Below are 12,868 nucleotides of genomic sequence, written 5' to 3' on the forward strand. Positions count from 1 at the left end.
CCTTCCTCAATATTTTTGGGTATCTATTCTATACTGGCTACTTATGTAGTGAAAAAGCAAACAAAATATATGGTTATCTGTTCTCATGGACCTCACAGTCTAGTTGGAGAAATTGCCATTAATTAAATAAGCATAATGATGAACGTTACATTATAAACAAAGAGAAAGGAACATGATCCTATGAGAATTTACCAAAAGATAGATAGATAGATAGAGAAAGTTGGAGAGAAGAAAGAATATTAAAGTCCAGTGGCAAGTAAGAACATGGAAAGTTGGAGACATTGCCCTAGGGAGCCTGGAACTGAGAGCAAAGTGGGGAGGGCAGAGAGCTGAGGCTGCTGGACAGAGCAGGGCCAGGCCCGGTAGGAACGGCAGAGAGATGAGGCTGCAGAGGCAGTGCAGGGCCAGCCTCGTTCAGTATTTTAACCCACCTGGCACAAAACCAAGGGCAAGACACTTTTAACCAATGTAGGATAATCATTTTTTTTGGCTTTTCAGCTACTTTGAACTAAAGCCATTTTTCAGCTGGTTTTTGCTTTTGTTCGTATTCTCATTAGTAATTTATATTCTCCTCCCACCATCATAGTTAATCAAAGCAGGAGGTATAGGAGTGGGGAGAAATCGTAGTGATTGCTGACAAATAGATCGATCATAATCACCTCTTCTTTGTATCTACACATGCCCTGTACTTATTCCACATTGTACGTATTATCACAGAAAAGCAAAGTTTGAGTTGGAAGAGACCAGGGCATCTGGTCAACTCTTCAGTCTAGAGAGACGCAATTTGAGATACAGAGAGTTAGAAATTTGCTCGAGTCCTGCAGCCACTTGGTGTCTGATCTCTTCCATGCAAGAGGCCAGGATGGGCCCAGGTAGGGTACAGATGAGCCTGGCCACTGTCGAGATGGTGGTTTCCAGGCTTGTAGCTGGGGTTGGGGAGAAGTAGCTGCATAGTGCAGATTGAGTTCAGGGAGCCAAAAAGACAAATGTGAACCCCACCTATAGGAATGCCAAGGATCAAACTAAAAGGGGCTGGTGGTGGCTAGTGAGTACAGAAGTCAAAGCTGGAAGGCTGATGTCTTAGGTCAGATTCCCTGGAAGCAGAATATGGGACAGGGATTTGAGTGCATTATTTTGAGAAAGTACTCTTTAGGAAAAAAAATCTGTAAGGGAGTAAGAGAAGTGGGTTAGAGTAGGGAATGAAGACGATAGGTAAAATCAAGCCTTGGCCTGAGTCATGAGAGGTGATGGAGTGTAAATAACACCGCAGAGTTTTTCACTTAAGGCAAGTGGGCCAGGTGTTTGTACCTCCATGTTGATTAGTCACTGGCCACCCAGGGTGGTGGTAGTGCTATAACTTCCCAGGTGTCTCCAGTTGAGGCCACTCCCTTCAGCCAAGGTTAGGACTCTGGAGAAAGTCACAGGTAGCACTTGAAGCAGCTGGGGGATAGGTGTGCCAACCAGTAAAGGCGATCTAGGTGGGTACTGACAGCATCTACTGCTGGTAGAAAGCTGGGTTCTTTTATTTAGGTCAAGGGATGAGTGGAGAGCAGGGTGGGTGATCTAATTGAAGGGCCAAATGTCGATTAGCATGGAACAGAGTGGCAGATGAGCAAGGGAAGATGGTAGCCATGGGAAGACAAGGGAAGATGATGGTGTGTCTAGTTGGCATGCGTATTGACTACCATAGGACAGCTGTGAGGCAGATCTGTGGGGAGTAAAGGCACTGAGTCAGGAGAGATGGGATTCCAGCCAGTACCTGTCATTTGTGATGTTTTATTTGAAAGTGACTCTCTTTCTCAGTCTGCAGGGAGGCCTCTCTGGGAGATGTTGTGTTTCTGGTGGACACCGGCATCAACCCCCAACATGCACGCAGTGTGCGGAACTTCTTGTACATTCTGGTAAACAGCTTCAATGTCAGCAGTGAGACCATCCGTGTGGGTCTGGCCCAGTACAGCGATGTGCCCCATTCAGAGTTCTTGCTTTCCACCTATCACCGCAAGAATGATGTATTGAGACACATTCGGCAGTTTCAATTTAAGCCTGGGGGCAAGAAGATGGGCCTGGCCCTGCAGTTCATTCTAGATCACCACTTCCAGGAAGCAGCAGGGAGCCGGGCAAGCCAAGGGGTACCTCAGATCACCGTGGTGATGAGCAGTGGGCCAGCTGAGGACCATGTCCACGGACCTGGGGAGGCATTGAGGCGGGCAGGCATCCTGGTTTATGCTGTTGGCGTCAAAGACGCAGTTTGGGCAGAGCTCAGGGAAATTGCCAGTAGCCCCCAGGAGAACTTTACCTCCTTTGTTCCCAACCTCTCTGGTCTGAGCAGTCTTGCCCAGAAGCTGCGGCAGGAGCTCTGCGATACCTTGGCAAAGGCAGCTCCACGTGTTGACCACGTCTCTCCAGGTACAAAGGGTTTTTTAAAAAAATTTCTGATCGGGAAGTCATGAAACTCAAAGCTTGATCTCTTATTCTTCTCTCCCTCGTCCTTCTTATTTTTCATATGTATGCATGTCTTGATTTTAAAATCAAAATTTCATGAAGCCATCCCTATGCTCCTTTTCAATCACTGACCAAAGCCTCATCAGCTCTTTTTATAAATCCTGTGGCCCTTATGCTGGTTCTATATACTGATGTAATATAAGTCCATTTTAGAATGAAGATTTATTTGTTTCTAGAATGATATTATTATTCCTAGGTTAACTTACCCATGTTGCTTGGATGAAGGACAGGGGAAGGGAGAGGGACAGTAGTTCCCCTAAGATGTTTGCCAATTTAACTGCAAGCCTGTTGGTTTAATATACTGGTCAAGATGATGAATTTAGGGAAAATAAAGATCTGTGTTCAAATCTCAGAAAGTAGAGAAAGGTTCATCTTAGACAAGTGACTGTACCTCTCTGAATCTAAATTTTCTACCTAGGATGGTAGTACTTGCCTCAGAGAGTTGTTAAAAGCATTAAACAAAATTGTGCAAGTAAAGTGCGTTGCACAGTACCAACCACAGGTGCTCATAAGCATTACCTGTTATTAATGGTCATAAGCTGTGATGATGATATATCTGTCATCAACTTTGTGCTTCTATTGGTGATACAGCATAAAATGGTGAAAATTCTTTATTAATTACTTACTAAACTCCATAATAAAGCATACAACTTTGAGTAGAGAAAGAGAAGAATGCTTGTGGGCTCCATCAAAACCCACAAGAGGATAGACTCTTAATAATTTATTCATTGTTTTGGTATTTCTCTACAGGGTAGGTTAATTGGAAGAAGTGTTAAAACTTTTGACCCATTGATGCAGCAGGTGTGTGGTGGTAATTCTGCATTTGTATGGGGAAATAAATATTATAGATATTCATTTTGCACAGCACTTCAAGGTTTACAAAGAGGTTTTATAAGCATAGTAATAATAGTTACTGTTTGCCTGGCATTGTATAGTTTTCAAAGCTGATTTATATTGCTCATCTGACTGATCATTTCAACTTTGTTTAATACATAGTGTAATTAGTATTATTGCTTGCATTTTTCAGATGAGAAAACTGAAGCCAGAGGTACCACGAGAGGATGACAGAACTAGGGACTTGATCTCAGAACTTTTAGAGCAGACTCATTCCACTAAAGCAGGGGTGTTAAGTTGTATTCCTGGGGAGCAGAGCCTGAAACAAGAATTTGGGTACACTTGGTTTGCTAAGGAAGAGTTCCTGGGGGATGGTCAGTAAGGATGTGGGGTATTCAGGACAGAAAAGTAGAGAAAAGTAAGGAAGGGTATGATTTCAGGTAAAAATTCTGTAAAGGGTTTCAGCCTGATCCTACAGGGGAACTTGGTGTACATTATGCCTCAAAGTCGTCTTGAGCTGGGATCTGGGCCAAGCAAGGATCTGGGCTTTTAAATATTGTGAGAAAAGTAGCTTCACTAGCTGGAGGGAAGTTTTCCAAAGAGCAGTGCATAGAATGGTAAAAAAGAAATCCAAAAGGACTGAGCAGAGCATGACATTGTCTGCTACAGGAGATTATCTTATTTTTATCCTCAAAACAACCTTGTGAGAGTATGAGGGTTGGTGTAAAGATGTCAGTGCTGCAGAGGAGAAAATTAAGTCTCAAAGAGGTGAGTGATAAATAGGTCACAGAGCTATTAAATGACAGAGTTGCAGTAAGATGTGTCAAGGAACATGGAATACATTCCAACTTTCTGACCTGCTGGTGCCTGCACACTCCTAGATACGATGTTTCTTTGTCAAAAGATAGGAGGCTGATAGCCTTTTCTGACTGGAAAGAATACATTCCCTTTCTTAGCGTGTTGCTTAATTTACAGAAGTGCTTTTCTTGTTAACAAAATTTAAGGGATTGTCTAAGTGGATTTCAAGGTTGGAAGTAGCAGTAGAGCAGGTCTGAAATCTCAGAAGGTATGCAGCAGAGAGAAGGAAAGGTACAGGAGGATGTTAATGTTACTGCTCTGAGCACACTGCCACTTGGGGTAAGGGTAGTGTCTGAGGACCACTGAGTATAGTGGTTATTTTTCTTTTATGCGTTATTCTTCTTTTACGCATTGGTTACTTTTCTTTTATGCATGATTCTTCTTTTACACATTGGTTCCAAACAGTTTAAACCATTGGTTCAATGGTTCAAAGCATTTTGTGTGAAGATCCAGTAATTGCATCCCTTTTGCCGTCTCTCTTACAGCTTGCAGAGAAGGAGCTGTGGCAGATGTTGTGTTTCTAGTAGACAGTTCAACTAGCATTGGACCCCAGAACTTCCAAAAAGTCAAGAACTTCCTTTACTCCGTCGTCTTGGGGCTTGACATCAGCAGTGACCGTGTCCGAGTGGGACTTGCCCAGTATAATGACAACATCTACCCAGCCTTCCAGCTGAACCAGCACCCTCTGAAGAGCATGGTCTTGGAGCAGATCCAGAATCTGCCGTACCGCACAGGAGGCACAAACACAGGGAATGCCCTGGAGTTTATCAGGACCAACTATTTGACTGAGGGGTCTGGCAGTCGGGCCAAGGACAGAGTTCCTCAGATAGTTATCCTGGTGACAGATGGGGAGTCAAACGATGAGGTCCAGGAGGTGGCTGACCGGTTGAAAGAAGGTGGAGTTGTTGTGTACGTGGTAGGGATCAATGTCCAGGATGTCCAAGAGTTGCAAAAAATAGCCAGTGAGCCATTTGAGAAGTTTCTCTTCAACATCGAAAACTTCAACATCCTGCAGGATTTTTCAGGAAGTATTCTTCAGACTCTGTGCTCAGCAGTGGAGGGTAAGATAAAAGGTAAGAAGCTGTGTTAGAAACCAAGATTCTAACCATGCTAGCTCACTACAGCGTAAGCCAGAATACACTGGCTGTATGGGAAGGCAAGGAGAAGGAATGCCCAGCGTCACTGGAGAAACTGGGGAGACTTCCTAGGGAAGGGTTTGAAGGCTGGATGAAATTCTTGTGGGTAGAAAGGAGCATCTTGGCATGTTGTTCAAAGGAAACAGCATGTGTTTTGAAAGCCAGAAGACCTGTTTTTTAATCCTGTCTTTGCCACTTTCTAGTTATGTGAGCAGGACAGGTGGCTTCACTTTTTCACTTCAATTTTCTCATCTGCATGATGAAAATAATACTTGTCCAGAAGAATGGTTTATGAAGATTAAGTCAGATGGGGTGTATAAAAAGCTTTGGCTGGGCGTGATGGCTGATGCCTGTAATCCCAGCAGTTTGGGAGGCCAAGGTGGGTGGATCACCTGAGATCAGTAGTTTGAGACTAGCCTGGCCAACATGGTGAAACCCCTTTTCTACTAAAAATACAAAAATTAGCTGGCACGGTGGCACGTGCCTATAATCCTAGCTACTTGGGAGGCTGAGGCAGAAGAGTCACCTGAGCCCAGGTGGCAGAGGTTGTAGTGAGCTGAGGTTATAGTGAGCCGAGATTGCACCATTGCACTCTAGCCTGGGCAACAGAGTGAGACTCCGTGTCAAAAAAAAAAAGAAAAAAAGCTCTAGCACAAAGTGTGTCCTCAGTAGTAGTTAACTTCCCTTGCCTTCTCTATCGGTTGAAGAAGAATAATTGAAAAGTACATTAGTGTAATTAAACAGACAAGAAGGCAGCAGACTATAAGAGAGGAAGAGCCTTGTGATCGAGTCCCACATAGAGGAGAGGAAGTACAATATATAGAGAGTGTATAAATATAGGATCTCTACCTCCCACATTGGGCACAAAAAACCATCTTTATATTCAATTTTCATGAAAGTTTGGTTTGACTTACTTTCCCTTTTGTGTCTTTTTCTGCCCCTCTGGTCTCCCTTTCCCTTTACTTCTAGAATTCATCAAAGCCTATGCAGACGTGGTCCTTCTTGCTGACACCTCACAGGACACATCACGGACCAGTTTCCAGTGGATACAGAATTTCCTCTCCAGAGTGATTGGCATGTTGGAGGTTGGCAGGGACAAGTATCAAATTGGGCTGGCTCAGTATGGTGATCAAGGTCACACTGAGTTTTTGCTCAATACCTACAAGACCCAGAATGAGATGATAGCTCATATTCATGAGCGTTTTCTGCCCCTGGGTGGCTCCAGGAGGACAGGCAAGGCACTGCAATACCTTCTTCAGACCTTCTTCCAGGAGGAAGCAGGAAGCCGGTTTCTCCAGGGCATTCCCCAGTATGCAGTGGTCATTACCTCAGGCAAATCTAAGGATGAAGTCCAGGATGCTGCACAGAGACTAAGGGAGAAAGGTGTGAAAGTTATGTCTGTCGGTGTGCAGGACTTTGACAGGAGAGAACTGGAAGGGATGGGGTCCCCAGACCTTGTGTATGATATGCAGAGAGAAGATAGAGTCAGACACGTGGTGGAAGATATGAATGTGGTGCTCCAAGGGACTGGACAGCGGGAGCACAGGAATACAGCCAACAAGGAGGCTGTAGGAGGTAAGGTTTGGTCCTAGGATATGTGAGCCACTAGGAGATCTCAGTGTAAAAGGAAAGTCTGGGGAAATAGCAGAGAAGGCGGGTATTCTGGATTCCTTGGTGCTGGGGCACAAGCACTGGCAAACAGGAGACAGTGGGAAGCATGGGATGCCTCAGACACAATCTTGTGTTGGTTTTAGTTAACTGTGGTCACAATGCTGCTGCATAACAAACTGTGTGAAAAGCCAGTGGCTGAAAAGAATTGTTTATTTTCTTTTTCTTTTTTTTTTATTTTTTATTGCATTTTAGGTTTTGGGGTACATGTGAAAAACATGCAAGGTTGTTGCATAGGTGCATACGTGGCAGTGTGATTTGCTGCCTTCCTCCCCTTCACCTATATCTGGCATTTCTCCCCATGCTATCCCTCCCCGACTCCCCACCCCCCCCACTGTCCCCCCCACTCCCCCCAACAGACCCCAGTGTATAGTGCTCCCCTCCCTGTGTCCATGTGTTCTAATTGTTCAACACCCTCCTATGAGTGAGAACATGCGGTGTTTTATTTTGTGTTCTTGTGTCAGTTTGCTGAGAATGATGGTTTCCAGGTTCATCCATGTCCCTACAAAGGACGCAAACTCATCGTTTTTGATGGCTGCATAATATTCCATGGTGTATATGTGCCACATTTTTCCTGTCCAGTCTATCATCGATGGGCATTTGGGTTGGTTCCAGGTCTTTGCTATTGTAAACTGTGCTGCAGTGAACATTCGTGTGCATGTGTCCTTATAGTAGAACGATTTGTAATCCTTTGGATATATGCCCAGTAATGGGATTCCTGGGTCAAATGGAATTTCTATTTCTAGGTCCTTGAGGAATTGCCACACTGTCTTCCACGATGGTTGAACTAGTTTACACTCCCACCAACAGTGTAAAAGTGTTCCTATTTCTCCACATCCTCTCCAGCATCTGTTGTCTCCAGATTTTTTAATGATCGCATTCTAACTGGCGTGAGATGGTATCTCAATGTAGTTTTGATTTGCATTTCTCTAATGACCAGTGATGATGAGCATTTTTTCATATGCTTGTTGGCCTCATGTATGTCTTCTTTTGTAAAGTATCTGTTCATATCCTTCGCCCATTTTTGAATGGGCTTGTTTGCTTTTTTCTTGTAAATCTGTTTTAGCTCGTTGTAAATTCTGGATATCAGCCCTTTGTCAGACGGGTAGGCTGCAAAAATTTTTTCCCATTCTGTTGGTTGCCGATTCACTCTATTGACTGTTTCTTTTTCCATGCAGAAGCTGTGGAGTTTGATTAGGTCCCATTTGTCTATTTTGGCTTTTGTTGCCAATGCTTTTGGTGTTTTGGTCATAAAGTCCTTGCCTACGCCTATGTCCTGAATGGTTTTGCCTAGGTTTCCTTCTAGTGTTTTTATGGTGTTAGGTCTTATGTTTAAGTCTTTAATCCATCTGGAGTCAATTTTAGTGTAAGGTGTCAGGAAGGGGTCGAGTTTCTGCTTTCTGCATATGGCTAGCCAGTTTTCCCAACACCACTTATTGAACAGGGAATCCTTTCCCCATTGCTTGTTTTTGTCAGGTTTGTCAAAGATCGGGTGGTTGTAGATATGTTGTGTCGCCTCCGACGCCTCTGTTCTGTTCCATTGGTCTATATCTCTGTTTTGGTACCAGTACCATGCTGTTTTGATTACTGTAGCCTTGTAGTAGAGTTTGATGTCTGGTAGTGTGATGCCTCCCGCTTTGTTCTTTTTGCTTAGAATTGACTTGGCTATGCGGGCTCTCTTTTGGTTCCATATGAAGTTTAAGGTGGTTTTTTCCAGTTCTGTGAAGAAGGTCATTGGTAGCTTGATGGGGATAGCGTTGAATCTGTAAATTACTTTGGGCAGTATGGCCATTTTCACGATATTAATTCTTCCTAACCATGAACATGGAATGTTTCTCCATCTGTTTGTGTCCTCTCTTATTTCGTTGAGCAGTGGTTTGTAGTTCTCCTTGAAGAGGTCCTTTACGTTCCTTGTTAGTTGTATTCCTAGATATTTTATTCTCTTTGTAGCAATTGTGAATGGCAGTTCGTTCTTGATGTGGCTGTCTTTAAGTCTGTTATTGGTGTATAGGAATGCTTGTGATTTTTGCACATTGATTTTGTATCCTGAGACTTTCCTGAAGTTGCTTATCAGTTTCAGGAGATTTTGGGCTGAGATGATGGGGTCTTCTAGATATACAATCATGTCATCTGCAAATAGAGACAATTTGACTTCCTCCTTTCCTAATTGAATACCCTTTATTTCTTTTTCTTGCCTGATTGCTCTGGCTAAAACTTCCAGTACCATATTGAATAGGAGTGGTGAGAGAGGGCATCCTTGTCTAGTGCCTGATTTCAAAGGGAATGCTTCCTAGTTTTTGCCCATTCAGTATGATATTGGCTGTCGGTTTGTCATAAATAGCTTTTATTATTTTGAGATATGTCCTGTCTATACCTAGTTTATTGAGAGTTTTTAGCATAAAGGGCTGCTGAATTTTGTCGAAGGCCTTCTCTGCATCAATTGAGATAATCATGTGGTTTTTGTCTTTGGTTCTGTTTATGTGGTGAATTACATTTATAGACTTGCGTATATTGAACCAGCCTTGCATCCCCGGGATGAATCCTACTTGATCATGGTGGATAAGCTTTTTGATGTGCTGTTGCAATCAGCTTGCCAGTATTTTATTGAAGATTTTTGCATCTATGTTCATCATGGATATTGGCCTGTAGTTTTCTTTTCTTGTTGAGTCTCTGCCGGGTTTTGGTATTAGGATGATGTTGGTCTCATAAAATAATTTGGGTAGGATTCCCTCTTTTTGGATTATTTGGAATAGTTTCAGTAGGGATGGTATCAGTTCCTCTTTGTATGTCTGGTAGAATTCGGCTGTGAACCCATCTGGACCTGGGCTTTTTTTGGGTGGTAGGCTCTTAATTGCTGCCTCGACTTCAGCCCTTGTTATTGGTCTATTCAGGGTTTTGACTTCTTCCTGGTTTAGGCTTGGGAGGAGGCAACTGTCCAGGAATTTATCCATTTCTTTCAGGTTTTCTAGTTTATGTGCATAGAGTTGTTTGTAATAATCTCTGATGATGGTTTGAATTTCTGTGGAATCTGTGGTGATATCCCCTTTATCATTTTTTATTGTGTCTATTTGGTTATTCTCTCTTTTCTTTTTTATTAGTCTGGCTAGTGGTCTGTCTATTTTGTTGATCTTTTCAAAAAACCAGCTCCTGGATTTATTGATATTTTGTAGGGTTTTTCGTGTCTCTATCTCCTTCAATTCTGCTTTGATCTTAGTTATTTCTTGTCTTCTGCTAGGTTTTGAGTTTTTTTGATCTTGCTCCTCTAGCTCTTTCAATTTTGATGATAGGGTGTCAATTTTAGATCTCTCCTTTCTTCTCATGTGTGCACTTATTGCTATATATTCTCCTCTAGAGACTGCTTTAAATGTGTGCCAGAGATTCTGGTATGTGGTGTCTTCGTTCTCGTTGGTTTCGAAGAACATCTTTATTTCTGCCTTCATTTCATTGTTTATCCAGACAACATTCAGGAGAAAGTTGTTCATTTTTCATGAGGCTGTGCGGTTCTGGGTTGGTTTCTGAATTCTGAGTTCTAACTTGATTGCACTGTGGTCTGAGAGACTGTTTGTTATGGTTTCCGTTCTTTTGCATTTGCTGAGGAGTGATTTACTTCCAATTATGTGGTCAATTTTAGAGTAGGTGTGATGTGATGCTGAGAAGAATGTATATTCTGTGGATTTGGGGTGGAGAGTTCTGTATATGCCTATTAGGCTTGCTTGTTCCAGGTCTGAGTTCAAATCCTGGATATCCTTGTTAATTTTCTGTCTCGTTGAACTGTCTAATATTGACAATGGTGTGTTGAAGTCTCCCACTATTATTGTGTGGGAGTCCAGGTCTCTTTGTAAGTCTTTAAGAACTTGCCTTATGTATCTGGGTGCTCCTGTATTAGGTGCATATATATTTAGGATCGTTAGCTCTTCTTGTTGCATTGATCCTTTTACCATTATGTAATGTCCTTCTTTGTCTCTTTTAATCTTTGTTGCTTTAAAGTCTATTTTATCAGAGATGAGAATTGCAACTCCTGCTTTTTTTTGTTCTCCATTTGCTTGGTAAATCTTCCTCCATCCCTTTATTTTGAGCCTTTGTGTATCCTTGCATGTGTGGTGGGTTTCCTGGATACAGCACACTGATGGGTTTTGGCTTTTTATCCAATTTGCCAGTCTGTGTCTTTTGATTGGGGCATTTAGTCCGTTTACATTTAGGGTTAATATTGTTGTGTGAATTTGATCCTGTCATTTTTATGCTAGCTGGCTGTTTTTCCCATTGATTGCTGCAGATTCTTCATTATGTTGATGTTCTTTACCATTTCGTGTGTTTTTGGAGTGGCTGGTACTGGTTGTTCTTTTCTATGTGTAGTGCCTCCTTCAGGAGCTCTTGTAAAGCTGGTCTGGTGGTGATGAAATCTCTGAGTACTTGCTTGTTCTCAAAGGATTTTATTTTTCCTTCACTTATGAAGCTTAGTTTGGCTGGATATGAAATTCTGGGTTGAAAGTTCTTTTCTTTAAGGATGTTGAATATCGGCCCCCACTCTCTTCTGGCCTGTAGGGTTTCTGCTGAGAGATCTGCTGTGAGTCTGATGGGCTTCCCTTTATGGGTAACCCGACCTTTCTCTCTGGCTGCCCTTAGTATTTTCTCCTTCATTTCGACCCTGGTGAATCTGATGATTATGTGCCTTGGGGTTGCTCTTCTAGAGGAATATCTTTGTGGTGTTCTCTGTATTTCCTGGACTTGAATATTGGCCTGCCTTGCTAGGTTGGGGAGGTTTTCCTGGATAATATCCTGAAGAGTATTTTCCAGCTTGGATGCATTCTCTTCATCACATTCAGGTACACCTATCACACGTAGATTAGGTCTTTTCACATAGTCCCATAATTCTTGTTGACTTTGTTCATTCCTTTTTACCCTGTTTTCTCTAATCTTGCCTTCTCGTTTTATTTCATTGAGTTGATCTTCGACTTCTGATATCCTTTCTTCTGCTTGGTCAATTCGGCTGTTGAAACTTGTGCATGCTTCGCGAAGTTCTCGTGTTGTGTTTTTCAGCTCCATCAATTCGCTCATATTCCTCTCTAAGTTGTCCATTCTCGTTAGCATTTTGTCAAGTCTTTTTTCAAGGTTCTTAGTTTCTTTGCATTGGGTTAGAACATGTTCCTTTAGCTCACGGAAGTTTCTTATTATCCATTTTCTGAAAGCTGATTCTGTCATTTCATCACACTCATTCTCCATCCAGTCTTGTTCCCTTGCTGGTGAGGAGTTGCGCTCCCTTGTAGGAGGAGAGGTGTTCTGGTTTTGGGTGTTTTCATCCTTTTTGTGCTGGTTTCTTCCCATCTTTGTGGATTTATCCACCTATCGACTTTGTAGTTGCTGTCTTTCTGGTTTTGGTAATTTTAAGTCTGCAGCAGCTGAACTCATAAACCCCCTTTTCTTCCCCCGAGGTGTTCTGTCCCAGGGAGTTAGGGCTTTATGATTTCCCGCTGTCTTGCTATCGTTTTCCCTGCCCACAAGGTGGCAGCCTAGTCACACTCAGCCTGCAGAGGCTTCGCTGAGCTGCTGTGGGCTCCGCCCAGCTTCCGTGTGAACTTCCCTGCAGTCCTGTTTACATGGGTGTAGTTAGAACTGCTTCCGCTATGTTGGCCCGCCCCTGTAGTGACGGAGTCTCTGTAGTGGCGGGTTACCTTGGTTACGGCAACTTGCCCTGGGAACTGCAGGGTGTTTCCCAGTGGGGGACGCCCCTCCCCCACTGAGCTGGACCGTCCTGGGTTCAGCTGTGCTTCCCGTGGCGCCCTCTTTGCCCGGGAATCTCTTGGCTTGACTCCCTGCCTCAGCTCCCCTTGCTGGCCCAGAGGGGACCCAGTCTTGTTCACTCTGCACAAGGA

The 12,868-nt window shown here is 43.1% G+C and overlaps 1 protein-coding gene across 9 annotated transcripts in view; it reads left to right on the forward strand.

Moving 5' to 3' along the window:
* The window catches only part of LOC105727104 (collagen alpha-4(VI) chain-like), a 165,817-nt gene that overhangs the window by 69,341 nt on the left and 83,608 nt on the right, over positions 1-12,868 (forward strand). For 8 of the 9 annotated variants that reach the window (XM_064378676.1, XM_021674357.2, XM_064378677.1 and 5 more), the window contains 3 exons: positions 1,804-2,406; positions 4,680-5,267; positions 6,300-6,905. In XM_064378676.1, the coding sequence (XP_064234746.1) occupies positions 1,804-2,406; positions 4,680-5,267; positions 6,300-6,905 (1,797 nt within the window). The remainder of the gene's footprint in view (positions 1-1,803; positions 2,407-4,679; positions 5,268-6,299; positions 6,906-12,868) is intronic. The other variant, XM_021674373.2, reaches the window with a different exon arrangement.

Source organism: Aotus nancymaae, unplaced genomic scaffold (genome assembly GCF_030222135.1).
Source record: "Aotus nancymaae isolate 86718 unplaced genomic scaffold, 86718_ANA_hifiasm-v0.15.2.pri h1tg000019l, whole genome shotgun sequence".
NCBI classification, from domain to species: Eukaryota; Metazoa; Chordata; class Mammalia; order Primates; family Aotidae; genus Aotus; species Aotus nancymaae.